A 17,903-nucleotide genomic window follows, 5' to 3' on the forward strand; every position below is an offset into this window, starting at 1 on the left:
ACTAAAGTGACCCCAGCAAGAGTGGACTGCTAACTTGCTGTTTCTTCTAGCAGAAGTATCAAGATTTGGATCAACCCTCTCTCAGTTTCTTTCAGCCAGTTACAGGAGAGCTTTCATGCTCAGAAGGTATCAAGTGATCTCTGCAACAGGGCCTTATTTTACAGAAAGGATTTTCATACACTCTTTGCCAAAAAGACTTTATCAAGAATTTCAAATGAGATGTACCTTTCCTGGCAGACCTCCAACATCGGGCATAACCCTAGATTTACAGAGCTTTCTAATTGAACAGGATGAACTCTTAAGGAAACCTACTCCCAAGAATCTATCTCAACATGACGAACTCTTAAGGAAACCTACTCCCAAGAATCTATCTTAAAGTTAAATTTTGGTGGTTTCAGTCCTCCCACAGGGTATTGCCTTTTGGTCGGACATCAGCCCCCAACCCCCCACCATGATGTCACTCATGGCAGTAACCACTTGGTAGACAGTCTCACTATTTGGCCCTTGACGGGGAGTGAATGCTGGTCCCCGAGATTACAAGCCCGTTATTTTTGGCTTCAACAAATAACTGAAATGCAATGGATTTTAGGTTAAGTAATTACTGTAATGTCAAGAACTAGTGTTTGGATGTGAAGCTTTGTTCTGCTAGAGTTCTGGTGATAAAATCACTGGGTAAATATTTTAATCATGCTGCCTTTTTGTTTTACAATTTTGTAGCTCAGTCATTTAGAATTATAAGTGAGTTCTACTGAATTAACTTTTGCACTTGAAAAAATTAGTTACTGTAATGTTCAATTATTAAATTCTTGAAGGCTTATTAACAACAATGTATAATATATTTGCAGAGATACTTAGGGAGCAATTTCTGCACTAGACCTGACTGGAAACTGGTGATGCAGCATATGTGCATACTGTATATGACATTACAGTGCAAGTGTTTTTGATCAACCTGAAGAAGTATTAAATACTCCCAGCGTATTTAAAAAAAATTGTTAGCCATGCTACATTTGGAATTGCCATTATACATCATGTAAAAAAATATTTCCAGACTACTGTACAATATTCCTGTTTTACAACCTAACTGATTCCAAAAGATAATGTTAAAAGTATACATCAGGGAACTATGTATATATTGTATAAATACATATATAGCCATGTATATATTCATTTATTTACAACTAATAACTGGCATATATATATTTATATAACTGGCTTTTTATTCAATCTACTATTTCATCATTCATCATTGTGTATATGTTATACATTATTTTAATTTTATATTCCTATTACTTCAACTGAAACCACTGTTTGCTTGCACACTGTATTGTATATATTACCCTTGGTGTAACTGTTGGCTGTTACTTACCAAAAGTCATTTTGTATATTCAGTACTGTATTAATCACTTAAGAATTACCTGTAGGTTATGCTTATGTATTCGTCATATATATAAGCATCATGTACATCAATTTGGCCTCTTGCCATAAACTGTGTTATACAGTAGTGCACTGTTTTACTAATAATGTGAATGTGAATCTGAATTATGAAATATTTAACACAGTTTGAAATAGAACTTTGCAAGTATACACCTTTTATCATTTGATTTTGACCAATCGACTATAATTCAGAAACAGTCTTCATCACTAACGACACTGTTCCGCAGTATAAAACAATCAACCATATGAAATTGAACAATCTACAAAACTGAAAAACAATATGGCATATTAAAAAAACACTGTGTCAATCTTCAGAATGCGACAACAATCTAAGTAATAAAGAACAATTAGCATACTAGCACAACGGGGCCTAACAGTAGGGAGGGGAGGGTAGGAGAGGTTACAGTAGTACTGTACATACATACGTACTGTACTATGTACTGTTGTACATTTTCTGTAATTGCTTCTTATTTAATTTGTTCGACTACTAAAGCATAAGTAAGGAAGGTACGTAAATGATAGTTAAACAAGTGTCATTTGCCAATCATAAACTTTATTGAAACATAAAGCAAAAACATGAAATACACTGCTACCAATGAAACACCTTACATTTGAAACATACATGAAACATAAACATGAAATACACTGCTACCAATGAAATAACTTACATTTCTTATTTAAATATACTGATAATACACAGCATATAAAATCTAAGCACTCAAATGAAATAACCATAAATTTGAGTAACATTGTGATAGATTCGGTATTTACTACATTAATCCCAAATATCATCTCTTGTCAGACACTTTCTTAAAAATGTATTACTGTGCCTAGACTCAGATGAAACAAGCTGAGGTGTCACAACCTATAGTGAGCTTTCCATAGACTGGATGAGCAGCCGTTCCGTATGCTCGTAGTGTTGTTCCTGCTTGACGCGCCGCAGTTACATCACATCTGTCCACAATGCTATTTAGAGTATTTTTTAGATGTGCCTTGATTACAGAGAAGCAGGTTTCTACTGGGTTTAGAAATGGGGAATAAGGGGGCAGGTATCGTATCACTCTCTCGGGAAAAATGTCTGAAATGTTATTAAGGCAAGGAGCGTTGTCCATGAAGATGACACAATCCTCCTCTCCTAGAACTGCATTTAGTGATGTAAAGTAGTTTTTAAATCTGTCCATGTTCACAGTGCTTGTATGAATCTCATGGTACACTAATCCAACTTGATCTGAGATTGCAGCAATGAGGGTGATATTACCTCCACGTTGGCCTCTGACAGTCCTATGTACTTGTTCGCCTCTTGGTTCCCGTCCATACATACGTTTGGTGTAGTGATTATATCCACTCTCGTCCAAATATATGCGATGCTTTTGTAGGCCAGATTCGTACATGTAATGAGCAAATACTGACCTAGCTTCTTTCACTTTTGGAGAAATTCTATCTTCCCTATGTTGTGACAAAGCTTCAGAGTTATTAATTCACCTTGCAGTGCTTGTGACACAGTGACATCAGATACACGCTGCTTCCTTGGAAATACTTCGCGTAAAATCTCATTCAGATTCTTGATTGGTATTGTTGGTTCAGCCTCGATCACAGATACTAGGAAATCAATAGATTCATTATCTATTGATAATCTGCGACCTCCTCCATGATGAGTTTGATATGAACCTGTCCGCTGATAATGCCTAATGATTGTGTAGGCCGTGGTTCTCTTTATGCCCAGGTCATGTGCCATTGACAGGAAGTCTTCACTGGTGATATACTTTTCAATGATACGCCTACGATCTTCTGGAGAGACTGTTGTTTCGTCTGCGAGGCATCTTCTCAGCCGGTTTCCTGAAACCTTTGATTCGTAGTCTTGAAATGCCAATAGAGATTTCCGCAGCCACAACCTAAACTCCTGTGTACAGCAGTATGTATGTATGTACACCACGAAACTGCTAAACTGCCTAATGTATGATAATTTTGTGATGTTTTAGTCATATAACTTTATGTAATTTGATTAAATGTTTTCATTTTGTTTAACTGACTATGCCTGAAAACGTAAATGTTGTAAATTTTGAACTATGTCTTTTGGATTTGAAGATTGTTCATTTATTTGTAATTGTTCAATTTGAAGATTGTCTAACCACTGATCAGATAGTTTTACGTTTCCTTAATTGCTGTTGTTAAATACCTGAATGATTATTTATTACTGAAAATTGTCTTAAGAGCGTGACCATCGTTTTACAGTTGTGTAGATAGTCTACTACATTTGTTATATTAGTCAAAGTCAAATGATAAAAGGTGTATCTTATCAATTTTTAATTGAGTAACTTACCCATTACACTGACACAAAACAAATTTAATGAACACTAAAGTTAAATTGCACATATTTTGATGAAAACATTCAGCTGAAATTGTGTGACAATAAAGGTATATGAAAACCTATTTGTTTAACATTAAGAGATCTCCTTAGGAACTGGAAATTAGGTCTTTCCATGTATCAACATTATTTATAATATAAAAGAATAGTAAATTATGAAAATCAGTTGACCATCTTGCTCAATGGTTCTTAACCAGGGGTGTGAGGATGCTGTGAATAATTAAAATAAAAAATATTTTTATATACTGTATGCATGTTTTCTCTGCAAAAAAAAAAAAGGGATTTTGACAAAGGAAAAATCTATTTCTGAGGAAGGCCCCGTGTCACCCGGTGAAATTCCATTCATGCACGAATTTCTAGGTATAAAATGCTAGATATACCAGAGAAAAAAGAGCTTTCAGGAATGCTGGGGTTACTACCCCCAGATCGAGCGTCTTCTCCAAGGAAGACGTCGGTATAACCAAGGGTGAGTGAAAGGATCACAACCACGGAGCCACACTCGAAAGATATCCCCATGTTAAAACCCCCAGAAGAGAGCGGTGAGCCGTTACAGCTCCCACACACCGACGCCCGCCAGGCCGGCGACACCAGCGCCACCTACCTCATTCCAGACTAGCACCACCCCCAGGCTTGGCATGTGCAAGTAGGGGGGGAGCAGAAGGTACTTCTGGGAGGGTCACCGGGTGACACGGGGCCTTCCTCAGAAATAGATTTTTCCTTTGTCAAAATCCCTTTTCTGAGTCCAGCCCCGTGTCAGCCGGTGAAATAGTGATAGAGAATCATGCCAAGACTGCTAACTATGAGGAAACAAGGTAACCTGAAGAAAAACACAAGTTATGAAAATGGTTTTAATAAGGATATCTCTCACATGAAAAATTGAATATTAAATCGAAAAAGTACAGTAAAAAATCTTAATATTACGGTAGAAGTTGACATAGCCAACAGCATGGCAGGGAAAAAACCCAAAAATACTTAAGACTACAAAGGTATAATGTACATTCAAAAAATACTTAGACTAAAGAGTAAATATAACCATATAGCTACACACGCAAGAGACAAATACAACATGGGGAAATATATATATATATATAAATGGGGTACATGGAGCAAAATAAAAACCGCCCAGTATCCCAAAGACAATCCATAATCACAACATGTCAAATTACAGTTTCCAATCAACAGAGACAATAATAATATCAATATGAGGAGCAAGGCAGTGAGGCATGATCAACCAGGAGGGCAAGCAGAGAAGTAAATGAGGCAGTCGGGCGGGGGTTGGGGAAGGATAAAGGATGATGACTAATTAAGGTGGGAAATGACACTTCCCACAGCTACTGTAGAAAACTTCAGGGCTTCGAGTGATTTTAAATAGTGGCGTTTAAATACTAGAGGTGATTTCCAACCCGTATATTTGGAGAGTTCTGAGAAATCCATATTATGAAAGTGATTAGTAGAAGTAGCAACTGCTCGAATATCATGAACCTTAGGAACTGAATCCGGGTTAGCTTGTTTAATGAAATACAAAATTTGTTGCCTTATTGCATTTAACGATAGAGTACCACCTTTCTCCCTGATAAAAAGAGGACCCGACTTACACTGTGGAGTTCTTAAAAGGTAAGACTTTAGGGTATAAACTGGGCATAAAGACTGGTCTTGTGGAAGGGGCACCACCTTCCAAGGAGACCACCTGTCTTGAGGGTCTTCATTTTTAGCTAAAAATCTAGGATCAGGGGAAAGGAGGACTTCTCTGGATGGGAGGAAGTTAACAAAATCATCACCTCTAGCGAGAGCCGATAGCTCTGAGATTCTGGCACCTGAAGCCAAGCTAATCAGAAATAAAGTTTTCCTTAACAGATCCAGATAAGAGCATTGATAGTTGTCAATCTCAGATGCTAACTTAAGAACATCATTGAGGAACCACGTAACAGACTGTGGGCGTGATACGGGTCTCAGACGAGCACATGCTCTAGGAATAGATGAAAAGTAGGAATCTGTAAGGTCAATTTTAAAGCCATATAAGAATACCTTCTTCAGGGCTGACTTGGCTGTGGTAATAGTGGCCGGGGCAAGGCCTTTCTCAAACAATGATCTAAAGAAGGTAACTGCTAGGTTAGTCGTCATGGTTTGGGCTTCAGATGTCTTCAGAAAGGAGGCCAATTTTTTTGACTGCTGCGTCATATTGTCTAAAAGTAGAATCTCTCTTGTCTGATTCTAAAAACAGAGTGTTAACGGGTCAATGTTTGCTCCCTTTTGGGCTGCGAACTTTATAAAGTCCATAAAACTAGGGCATTCTGAATTCTTGAGGAAGCTGACACAGTCTTGGTTTGTACTGTTTGGGTCAGTTTGGGCTTGGGAATCCGAAGACTTCGCAACCCAAGTTCCTGAAGAAGAGGGAACCAATTGCTCTTCGGCCAATACGGGGCTACCAGGGCTGGTTGACCTTTGAATGTCCTGAGTTTGTGTAATACTTTCAGCAGCAAGTTTATTGGGGGAAACAGATAAATCTTCTCCCAATTGTTCCAATCTATCGTCACTGCGTCCGTGGCATACGCCTGGGGGTCCAGGTTTGGAGCCACATAACAGGGAAGCTTGAAGTTGCTCTCCGTCGCGAACAGATCCACTTGGAGACCCGGAACCTGGCGGCAAATCCAATTGAATGATTCCCCGTCCAGAGACCACTCCGTCTCCAACGGAGTAGTTCTGGACAGGGAATCCGCCACCACGTTCGCACCCCGCTAGGTGGGTGGCTGACAGATGCCAGCTGTGCTTGTTCGCCAGGGAGAAAATGGCAACCATAACCTGGTTCACTCGACCTGATTTGGAGCCGCCCCTGTTGATGCAATGAACTACCACTGCGCTGTCCAATACCAATCTGATATGAATCCGGCTGGGGGGGCGGATTTTCTTTAAGGTTAGAAAAACCGCCATAGCTTCCAGGGTGTTTATATAGAACCGCTGAAACATTGTGGACCACGTCCCTTGTACTTTTTGTTTTGGCAAATATCCTCCCCAGCCGCTTAAAGAAGCGTCCGTGTGAACTACTAGCGCCGGAGGGGGAAACTGAAGTGGAACTGTCTTGGACAGGCCACCGACTGTGGACCAAGGCCGCAGTCTCGCCTTTAAAATTCGGGGAATGGAGGAGACCTTGTCTCTGAGCTTGACATTGGCTCGACTCTGCCACACTCTGTTTATGTCTTTTAATTTTGCTTTTAAGAGCAGGTCCGTCACTGAGGCAAATTGAAGAGACCCAAGGATTCTTTCTTGGGTCCGGCGGGATGCTGATTTGTTTTTCAGAAATTTCCTGGTAAGGGACGCTATCTCCTTCCGCTTGGGAGGCGGGAGGGATAACGTGTAAGAGGACAGATCCCACTGGAGACCCAGCCACTGAAACCGGGACTCCGGAGTCAGGCGGGACTTCTCTCTGTTCAGCTGAAAACCTAACGACTCCAGGAAGTTGATGACCGTGGCCGTGGCCTTCCAACATTCTAGAACTGTTGGAGCCCAAATTATCCAATCGTCTAGGTACGCTGCTAGGGATATCCCTCGGGACCGGAGTTGCTGAACTACCGTGTCCGCCAGCTTTGTAAATATCCTGGGTGCAATGTTTAGACCGAAAGGCATGACCCTGAAGGAGTAGGCTTGATTCCCGAGTCTGAAACCCAGGAACGGAGAGAAGCTCCGCGCAACTGGGACGTGATAGTAAGCGTCTGAAAGATCGATAGAGGTGGTGACGGCTCCACGCGGAAGTAGAGTCCGTACCTGTGCTACCGTAAGCATGCGAAATTTGTCGCATTTTATGTAGAGATTTAGACGCGACAGATCCAGGATCACTCTTTGCTGATCGCAGTCTTTTTGGGAACAGTGAATAACCTGCCTTGAAACTTTAGGTGCCTTACTTTCTTTATTGCTTGTTTGTTGAGCAATTCTGCCACGTAGTCCTGTAGGACTCTTGAGGGTGGCTGGTAAAACCTGATCAGAGGAGGAGGGTCTTTGATCCAGCTCCATCCTAAACCTTTGGACACAATGCTGTGTGCCCAAGGGCTGAAGGTCCACTGGTCCCTGAACCAATACAGGCGACCACCTACCTGTTTGTTCTCAGTGGGAGGAGCGGGTTTGTTCCTCTACCACGTCCAGGTTTACCTCTTGGAGTGGTGTTGGATTTGCCTCTGTAAGGGGGCCCGACCTCTTCCCCCTTGCGCTCCTATTAAGGCCGTGAAAGAATCCACGGCCCTCATAGGTTGGGTTGTATGCTGGTGAAGCAACATACGAAGGTGCGGCAAAGGGAATGGGCTGGTTGAACCAGCACATATTGTTGGGATGGGCCTTCGAGGTGGAGGGCTGTGCCACTGCCGAGACCGGGACGGCTTGGACTACCGCCTGATGATGGGGTCTTTTGTGCCTCCTGAACCGCGTTTGCCTCCTTTCGTCTGGGGGCCGCCAGATTCTGGGGTCTTCCGCTTGTAGGCTGAGATGCCCCAGCGAGAGCGCAGACTCTGGTTGGCTCTTGTAGCCTCCCTGAGTACATTGGTAACCTCTTCTTCAGGGAAGAGGTTAGGTCCCCAGATCGAACTCTTCACGAGCTTGTTAGGCTCGTGACGAATGGTGTGGCATCGGCGAAGATGAATTTCCTGCATTCGAGCCTGGCCATCATGAAATCAAACAGGTCAGACTGAAATCATGCCAATAGGGATTTAGCCAAGACCTGGAAGAAAGGCTCGTCTGCACAGGAGACGGCAGTGGCTTCAGTGAGGCAGACGGAGTTCAATGACCGGGCTAGCTTAGTCCGGGCCTCAAACTCCGCCTTCAGCAGGGCTTCCGGTAGCTTAGGAAGCTGCTCGCTGAATTGTGTTGACGCACAAAAAGCGTCCAGCTTTCCCACAGTAAAGGTGGACGGCGCGTCAACCCAGAACTCATCACCCCCTGGGAATACCAGGGATGTGGAGTCTGTCTCTCTCAGCTGTGGCAAAGGATTGCCATCAAAGCAAGCTCGGGCCGTAGCCAGAGCGACTTTGTTCAAACAAGGAGTCGGCAACCTGTCACCCAGGGCGAACATTGTAAAGTTGCCCTTGAAAGGTGTCAGTTTGGTGTTATCAGCCTGCCACTCCGTCCAGAGTGCGCAGGAGAGCCGACTGAGCTTGGTCTCTAGGGAAGATCACTGTCTCCCTAGGAACCTTGTCTGAGCGTACCCAGGCTTCCTCCGTCAGCCTAACGAAGCCTGGGTAAGGGGGCAAGAGATCGGCGGGAAAGAACTCAAGTTCTTCCAACTGCCTCGTGCCAAGACCTTCAACAGTTAAGGTGCCCTCGTGTTGGATAGCCCGGAGGGCTTAAAAACGCCAAGGGTTCCCGACGTCAAAGGGAGGGAGATCCGCCGTGTCGAATGACATACTGTGGTTCGGCTCCGGTGTGGCGAGCCATCCCCGCCAGTATATTGTCATGGCTGGTAAGCTTCTCGGAAATTTTGCGCAAATTTGGACTCGACCTCCGCCGAGAACCTCTCAAAAAGCTGGTTAGCAAATGCCTCGGATCAAAGGCAGGCTGGCGAGGAGGGCTTGGTTTTGATGCCCTCTTACTCGCGCCTTTGCCGGAGGAACCAGATTTGCTCCCGGAGGCTACGGTGCTGAGACCTTAGCCTTCGACGGGGGAAAGGCAAGGCTTTCCTGGAAGACGAGGACTTAAAGCCCTTCGCCTTCCATGAAGTCTTCAACTTCAGCTTGGGGACAGCTGATGGAGCTCAGTCACCCAAGGTGGAAGACTTCACAAAACCTGCAAATGAAGATATGGATGAAGCTGGGGAGTCAAAAAGGGGGCCCGCCCCCGCAACCTCACTTACCTCACTACTTACCACCTGGTCCTGTTCTGTGTTCATAGGCTCCAGGTCCAAGTCTAACGCGGCGACGTCCTCCGAAACCTCCGCGTACAGGATGTCCTCTTGGGGTGGCTGGGTCGCATCCCGGATCTGCTGGATGATGGGGGTGGCAAGTTCTTCCGGCACTGCAGCCGCCACCCGGGCGCTGGGGTAGAGCAGGTCCCTCAACTTGGCGTCGAGGACATAAGGCTTCCCCGACGGAACGTTCCTCCCGAACCCAGCCACCCAAGCGCGGAGAGATTCCAGAGAAGTTTTCTTGGAGGACTCGTCCGCCTGTAAGAGAACAGACAATTAGGGTTGAACGAAAGGATGGTTCGAGAACCATATAAACACTATTTCGATATGAGGAGTGTAATGAGAAAAAACTATATCTTACTGACTCGTCCTGGATGCTCGCACACAAAGCGAAGCAAACCTCACAGCCGTCGGGGTGCCAGACAATCAGGTCGTCTAACCGGACCGCACAACCAGCGTGGGTCCGGCATACTACGTGTCCGTACGGCTGCTGCAATGAAGCGGTGCACCCCGGCTCCTCACAGCGAACAGTCTGTAAGTGTAAAAAGTACATGAACCTACCACTCTAAGTAACCTAAAGCTGGAAGGCCAGGGTATTTCAGCTTACAACCGGATTGCTCTGGTGGATAGGAAACCCCTCGTGAAGGACTAGGCCAACAAGCTCCAAATTGAACAGAGTGGGAGGTAAAATACTTCCAGTCCCCGGAATACTCCGGCGGAATGAAAGGTTTGAGACAACAGGGACTCACCACAAGGGCTGCCAGCAAAAACGACGGCGGAACCCCAGGGTGTAGTACCGGACTCAATAACATATGAAATAATGTAGTGACGGAGTGAGATACTCACTCCGCTAGATAACATATACATATATAATAAACGAATAATAAAATAAACAAGTGATGGTAAAAATGAGAAATCCACTCCGGAGACCGGAGGGATCCGTCTATCTCATACACTCCCCCTCTCTCGGACCTCCCCGCCAGTGAAACAAGGTGGGTGAGATGCTCGTCATGATAGGCCAAGTACATAACATAAGCCGGAGCAAGTGTCAACAACCCAACCAAGAAACCCGACGGAGAGGAATAAAGATGTGGGAGAGAATGTTCGAACCCGCTCGAGTTGGAGCGAGTAACCGAACCACCAACACAAACACAGCGCTGCCTGGGACTGGTCTGGGAGGGAGCGAATCTCTCCACCAGGGGGAGTCCCCAACTCGGAGAAAACACCATCTAGCGTCACCCGCACGAGTAGAGCAAGATCTGGTAGGGGGGGAGGGGGGAGGTGGTGGGGTAGGGAAGAGGAGTAGGCTACGAGAGTGAAAACAGGAGACAAGGGAAAATGATTCACCCGCTCAACTGCAAACACACACCGCGCCAAGAAAATAATAAAACTTGGTAGGGTGGCCTACTCCTAGGGAAGGGATGTGACCAAGACTCAACGCCCAATTCCTGACTAGGCAAAGCCTAATTAATATTCCGAACTAGGCCTAGCCTAGGCTAACGGAAGGAGTACGGGAAGGGTGGAGGAAGGTAAAACAGGGAGAGAAATTTTGTGCCGAGAACCAACCGGGACCGAAAAGAGGGAGGCAAAAAGGCGACTAGCCTAGAGGAGACACCCAATGAACTCTACTCCTTCGAAAAGAAGGGGGAGAACGAAGGGGCTCACTCTGCCACCCCCAAAACGACCACGGAGGAAACATCAACCAAAACTCCCTCGACCCGATGGATTACTCCACGCCTAACCTATAAGGGCGAGAGGATAGGAAGCAATACGAGCCTAATGTGATAGGCAAGGGAAAAAGACCCGCACATATAAAAAACCATCACACAAAAACATAAGAATAATTCTAAGAATAGTTCTAAGAATAATGTGCTCATGCGAGGTGTGTAGCCTACTTCGGGGAAGCGGCTAGATCTAAGGCTGCCGCTACCTCGAAGAGGTAACAAAATAAAAATATATATATATATAAGAGCACCAACGCCAAGAATAATAAAACATAGTCTTAATATTAGACTAAAATTAAGTAATACCAACTAGGAACTCAGCCTGGGGGGGAACCTAAGCGGGGCACGACGGGAACCTAACGGACTCGTATAGGTCTATCGAAATTTAATAAGACTCAAAAAAAGGGCCACCGCAGGAAACCCGCCAGGAGGAGAACCGGGGGGCAGATAAAAACATATAACGACAAGGAGACAACCCCGACAGAAAAAACTGATGGGGTCGCCGCGCGGTCGACATGGCTGGTAGGGGACGCCGTGGCGTCATAAAGTTCTCATAATTGTGAAAAAGGAGACAATTACAGCCAAAATTATCGCAAAAACCCCACAATAAGATGGTACTTAACTTGGAGATGGTAAAGCTGCTCGAAGACATGTTGAAATAGATGAAAATTCCTAATGAAGGCACAAGCACAAAATTCAGCAAGAAGCAAGTCACGTGCTAGAAAATGGAATGTGGTAGGTGGCGCTGGTGTCACCGGCCTGGCGGGCATCGGTGTGTGGGAGCTGTAACAGCTCACCGCTCTCTTCTGGGGGTTTTAACATGGGGATATCTTTCGAGTGTGGCTCTGTGGTTGTGATCCTTTCACTCACCCTTGGTTATACCGACGTCTTCCTTGGAGAAGACGCTCGATCTGGGGGTAGTAACCCCAGCATTCCTGAAAGCTCTTTATTTTCTGGTATATCTAGCATTTTATACCTAGAAATTCGTGCATGAATGGAATTTCACCGGCTGACACGGGGCTGGACTCAGAAATAAAGAAAGAAATGTTAATAATACATGTAATAATAATAATAATAATAATTATTATTATTTTTTATTTCAGTAATTCAGGGGGTGTAAGAACTGACTGCTGATTTGAAAGGGATGCATACACTGAAAAGGTTAGGAACCACTGATCTTGCTGGGCATATGGGCCAAAATCAGATCTGAATGTGTGGAGAGCATCTGTTGAGGATACTCACCATTATGTTACAAAGGCTAATTAACCCTCAAACGCCTACTGGACGTACCATACGTCGACTAAAATTGTCTGTTGGGTGTCAAGTGGACATACCATACGTCGACTAAAAATGCTTTTTTTAAATATTCGCAGAAAAATAATTATAGGCCTAGTTTGCGAAAGGTTTTAAATCACGTGCCTTGAGGGATGCTGGGAGTTCACGGATCAAGCTGTTGTTTTGTTTATAAGCGTCACCCAGACGCACATGCGCGAATTTCCTCCTTCCCGTACTAGAAAGCATCAGCGCCGCATCGTCCGAGAGCGATTTTTTGACGCATCCGTGTTTTGCAGAACTTTGGCGAGTGTTTGCATATTTGTGAGGCAACATGACGTTTGCAGAGATGTCCCAACGTCGTCAGGACCGTGAAAGGCGCATACTGCCTGTCGGTAGTGAGCGTGTGAGACGAGTTTTAGACTGGGATGCTGGTGAGGGACCAAGCACCCAAGATGACCCAGCTTCTCAACGCCGTGTTGTGCGGCCACGTGTGACCAAAGGGGACCAAGGACCACATCCCGTGCCTTTTACGACCCCTAGGAAGCATCGGGGTGTCCTGAGGGGCATCCGTAAATTCTTGAAAAAAACTTTTTCCTTCGCTGAAAATCCTGGCATTCCTTGAGTCACCTTGTCGTAATTTTTTTTGCTGTTTTATATTATTCGTTACATAAAGTGTTATACATCAAAATGTGCGCAATTTCATGTAGAATACAACAAAAAATAAATCATTCTTTTAGCTTTTAACAGTTTTGAAATATTTTCATTTAAATCACGATAACTGACAAAATTTTAACATTCGGTCAATTTTGACTCGACCGAAATGCTCAAAAAACGCAATCGTAAGCCAAAATTCTTACATTCTAGTAACAATCAATCATTTACCTTTATTCTGCAACAAACGGAAAGTCTCCAGCACAATATTTCGATTTATGGTGAATTTTTGAAAAAACTTTTTCCTTCGCTCCGCTGAAAATCCTAGCATTTCTTGAGTCACATTGTCGTAATTTTTTCGCCGTTGTATATTATTCGTTACATAAAGTGTTATACATCAAAATGTGCGCAATTTCATGTAGAATACAACAAAAAATAAATCATGCTTTTAGCTTTTACCATTTTTGAAATATTTTCATATAAATAACGATAAATAGAAAAAAATCAACCTTGGTCAACTTTAACTTTCGATCAAAATGCTCGAAAAAACGCAATCGTAAGCCAAAATTCTTACATTCTAGTAACAATCAATCCTTTAACTTCATTTTGCAACAAACGGAAAGTCTCTGGCACAATATTTCGATTTATGGTGAATTTTTGAAAAAACATTTTCCTTCCATCTGCACGTGCGAACTCCGCTAAAAATCCTAGCATTTCTTGAGTCACATTGTCGTAATTTTTTCGCCATTTTATATTATTCGTTACATAAGGTGTTATACATCAAAATGTGCGCAATTTCATGTAGAATACAACAAAAAATAAATCATGCTTTTAGCTTTTACCATTTTTGAAATATTTTCATATAAATAACGATAAATAGAAACAAATCAACCTTCGGTCAACGTTAACTCGATCGAAATGGTAAAAAAATGCAATTGTAAGCTAAAAAACTTACAGTCTAGTAATATTCAATCAATTTCTTCATTTTGAAACAATTGGAAAGTCTCTAGCACAATATTTCAATTTATGGTGAATTTTTGAAAAAACTTTTTTTTACGTCCGCGCGTTACGAATTCATGCATCATTTTGTGATAATATTTTCTCTGTGCTGCTTTAATCGTTTTACAATCTGTTATATACCAAAATCATCACAATTTAGTGTACAATACAACTAAAAAAAATTAACTCATTAGCTTTAACCGTTTTGCTTACAGCGCGATTTGTATACAATTATATACGATTTTTTTTTTTTTGCTGTCATATATTCCAATATTTATATATGATATTTTTTTTCATTTCTGATGGTTGCATACTAAACTTCAGGCAATGAGAAAAAAAGGGGCCCAAAATGGACTCTTAATCTTAAAAACTAAGTGTGCTGTGATTTTTTGAAAAAAAAAAAAACTTTTTTTCCGCTTCGGCACTAGCTCCCGAACGCCGCCGGCATATGGGAGACGTTTTTGTAAATAGGGCTTCGGCGTTTAAGGGTTAAAGGCCGAGAGCAAGCCGGCAGTGCAACCTGGAAATATTGAGGCAGACTAACTCATGCCTTATTAGCCAAAAGTAGCTGTATGACTACATCCTGACATTAGCACTCTACGAAATCTTTCATAGTTTTTTTCTTTCTCTAATTATCATTTCGTTAGTTATTTATATTTTCTGAAAATTCTGATTACTTGATTACAAGTAATCATTGTACACTGTACACCCACATTTTTCTGGTCTAGAGAGAGAGAGAGAGAGAGAGAGAGAGAGAGAGAGAGAGAGAGAGAGAGAGAGAGAGAGAGAGAGAGTTTATTACAGTTATACTTGAGTTGTGTTACTTAATAGGTCATTTACTCAAAACAAACATGCAAATTACCCTTATAATAATAACAGACAAGTCAATAACATATATCTCTCTCAAAATGACAAATTTTTATAAATTTATATTTTCATAACTAACAATCCTGTGGTCTTACCATAGGGGAATTTCTCTAACACTTGCTGGAGTCCGGTTAGAGTAGCACAAGGATTTTGGTGGCAACGGGAGACAGCCAATAGGGGTGAAGGGGGCGGGCGCAGCCCGACTTAGCTTACCCCAACAACACTGTGACACACCAATTTTTCTTCCAGCCCTGGTAACTGAATGAGGGGTGGCTTTAGGTGGGCCATATATGTTAAGACCGCAGGTTTGTTAGTTATGAAAAATACAAATTTATTAAAAAATGACATTTTTATGATAAAATAAAGTTTTATATATGCTTACCAAGTAACTACAGGCAGTCCCCAGTTAGGGGTGGGAGTCCGTTCCCGGCCAAGCACCGCTAACTGAAAATCAGCAATAATAGCACTAATAACTCACTAATGGCGAAAATCCAGTTAACAGCATCGCTAGACAAGCGCCGTAAAACTGGATCACCGTTAACCGATGCTGCCGGTAAGCAGGGACAGCCTGTACATGGCTATTACTTTCATTTATTGGCAGCTTAGATTTGAAAGTTCACAGTAGCATTCCAATACTGTATTCTGGTGTAGGTAACTCGCCACGCCCACTTTCAGGGAAGGATAGGTACAACACCACTAAAGAGCCCAATTCATTTATGCCCTATGTCCATGAGAGGTGAGGAGGGAGGGTTCTGTCATGTAGTTACTTAGTAAGTATATATAAAACTATATTTTATCATAAAAAGTCATTTTTATATAAGTTACTTACCAAGTAACTACATAGCTAAATTCCACATTGACAGGAGGTGGGATGCATGGGCATATACTACTAAAAAAAACTCATAGATGGAGATGAATTTTGAAATAGAAAGTAGTTAACAATGATAAAATGTTTGTTGTAACCTACCCGGTGAGAGAGCTACAGCAGAAATTACTGCCTCTGGCGAAGTTCATCTCGACTGTAGTGGTGTGGCAGTGAAGCAAGGGGCGCCCCTACATCAGTGGGGCTTTTCAGCCGAGGAGTACTCTGATGGCTGCCAAAGCAAACAATAAAAACAAAAGCCCTTGCCCTGAGCGCAGTACCACAACCAAGACCATAAAAAACAAGTGACACACTATATAAAAACCAGATACCCATAACCCATTCATAACAAGACACAACGAACGATGGGTGCTCCAGGTACTCATACCCCCCAACTTCCTGAAACTCTACAACCTAAATTCAAGGTGAGTAGATAGAGGAATGGAAGAGATATCTCCTATCCTTCCCCCTCCAACACCATGCCAGCCACGGATAATGGTCCGAGGGTACTGCAGTTCTCATATACAGTCTCAATACCATGCAGATAAAAATGCGCAAACACTGGCTTGTACCTCCAGAAGGTGGATTGCACAATTGTAGAGAGGGATAAATTCTGCTTGAAGGCAAGCAAAGTTGCTATTGCCCTAATATAGTGGTCTTCAACTTTGCAAATAGGCAAGTCTTCCTCTTGAGTCTTAATGTGAGACTCGGAAATTACATCTCAAGAAGAATACCAACGCGTTCTTGTATAAAGGACGGGCCAGGTCATTAACTGAACACCAGAGATTAGGAGATGTGCCTCCGATTCTCTTAGTCCTCTCCAGGTAACACTTTAACACTCTTACTGGACAACGAGCTCTCTCTTGGTCTTTAGGACCAAGAATGTCCGTTAAACTCTTGATTGTGAATGAATGGGGTCAGGGATTGGTCGGCGTTTCATTCTTCGCTAACAATCCCGTAGTAAAGCAGTAGACCGCGTCTCCTTGTGCAAATTCTACCTTCTTGCTCAAGGCCTGCAACCCACTAGTCCTCTTAGCAGTAGCCAGAGATACTAAAAAATGGGTCTCCCTTGTGAGATCCCTGAGGAATGTGGACTGAAGAGGCTCAAGAGGAGGGCCTGAAAGCCATTTTAAAACAACATCTACATTCCAGGAAGCAGAATCTGACCTCTCCTGTTTCAGTGTCCAGTGATTTGATTAGGTCACCGATGTCTTTATCAGCCAACAGATCAAGACCTCTATGTCTGAATACGGAGTTTAGCATCACTCTGCAGCCATTGTCGTAGGTGTAACTAACCCTCGAGAGGACCTTAAAAATAGCAAAAAATCTGCTATTTGTGTTACAGAGGTAGAAGTAGATGATACATTGTCTTCTGCACCAGTTGTGGAAGATTGCCCACTTGTTCTGGTAGACGGAGGAAGACGCGTCTACACCTGGCAATTGCTTCTGCAGCTGGTCTCAAAAAGCCTTTGGCACTGACAAGCTTCCTGACAGACTGAAGCCTGTCAGAGCGAGAGTGGACAGTCCTTGGTGGAACTGGTGAAAGTGTGGTTGCTTGAGTAGATTTTGTTGCTGTGGCAGTAGTCTTGGGAAATCTACCAGAAGATCGAGGCGATCCAGAAACCACTTCTTCTGTGGCCAAAAAAGAGCTACCAGAGTCCTTGGCATGTTGTCATGCAGGAGAAATTTGTTGATTATGTCTCCCACCATGCTGAATGGTGGGAAGGCATAGACATCCAGGTTCAACCAGTACTGAAGCATCGCATCCGTTGCCCACACGAGAGGGTCCAGGGCTGAAGAACAATAGAAGCAAAGTCGGTGGTTCCTTGACTCTGCAAACATATC

The 17,903-nt window shown here is 43.1% G+C and overlaps 1 protein-coding gene and 1 long non-coding RNA gene across 3 annotated transcripts in view; one reads left to right on the forward strand and one right to left on the reverse strand.

The window, feature by feature from the left end:
• Positions 1–3,860, forward strand: part of LOC136827955 (transmembrane protein 138) — a 54,859-nt gene extending 50,999 nt beyond the window's left edge. For both annotated transcript variants that reach the window (XM_067085517.1, XM_067085518.1), the window contains one exon: positions 846–3,860. Coding sequence is in view for 1 of the 2 variants with exons in the window: in XM_067085518.1 (XP_066941619.1) it covers positions 846–944 (99 nt within the window). In the remaining variant the exon portion in view is untranslated. The remainder of the gene's footprint in view (positions 1–845) is intronic.
• LOC136827956 (uncharacterized) overlaps positions 1–17,903 on the reverse strand; it is a 216,351-nt gene that overhangs the window by 122,898 nt on the left and 75,550 nt on the right. The gene's annotated exons all lie outside the window — the stretch shown is intronic.

Source organism: Macrobrachium rosenbergii, chromosome 42 (assembly GCF_040412425.1).
Source record: "Macrobrachium rosenbergii isolate ZJJX-2024 chromosome 42, ASM4041242v1, whole genome shotgun sequence".
Classification (NCBI taxonomy): Eukaryota; Metazoa; Arthropoda; class Malacostraca; order Decapoda; family Palaemonidae; genus Macrobrachium; species Macrobrachium rosenbergii.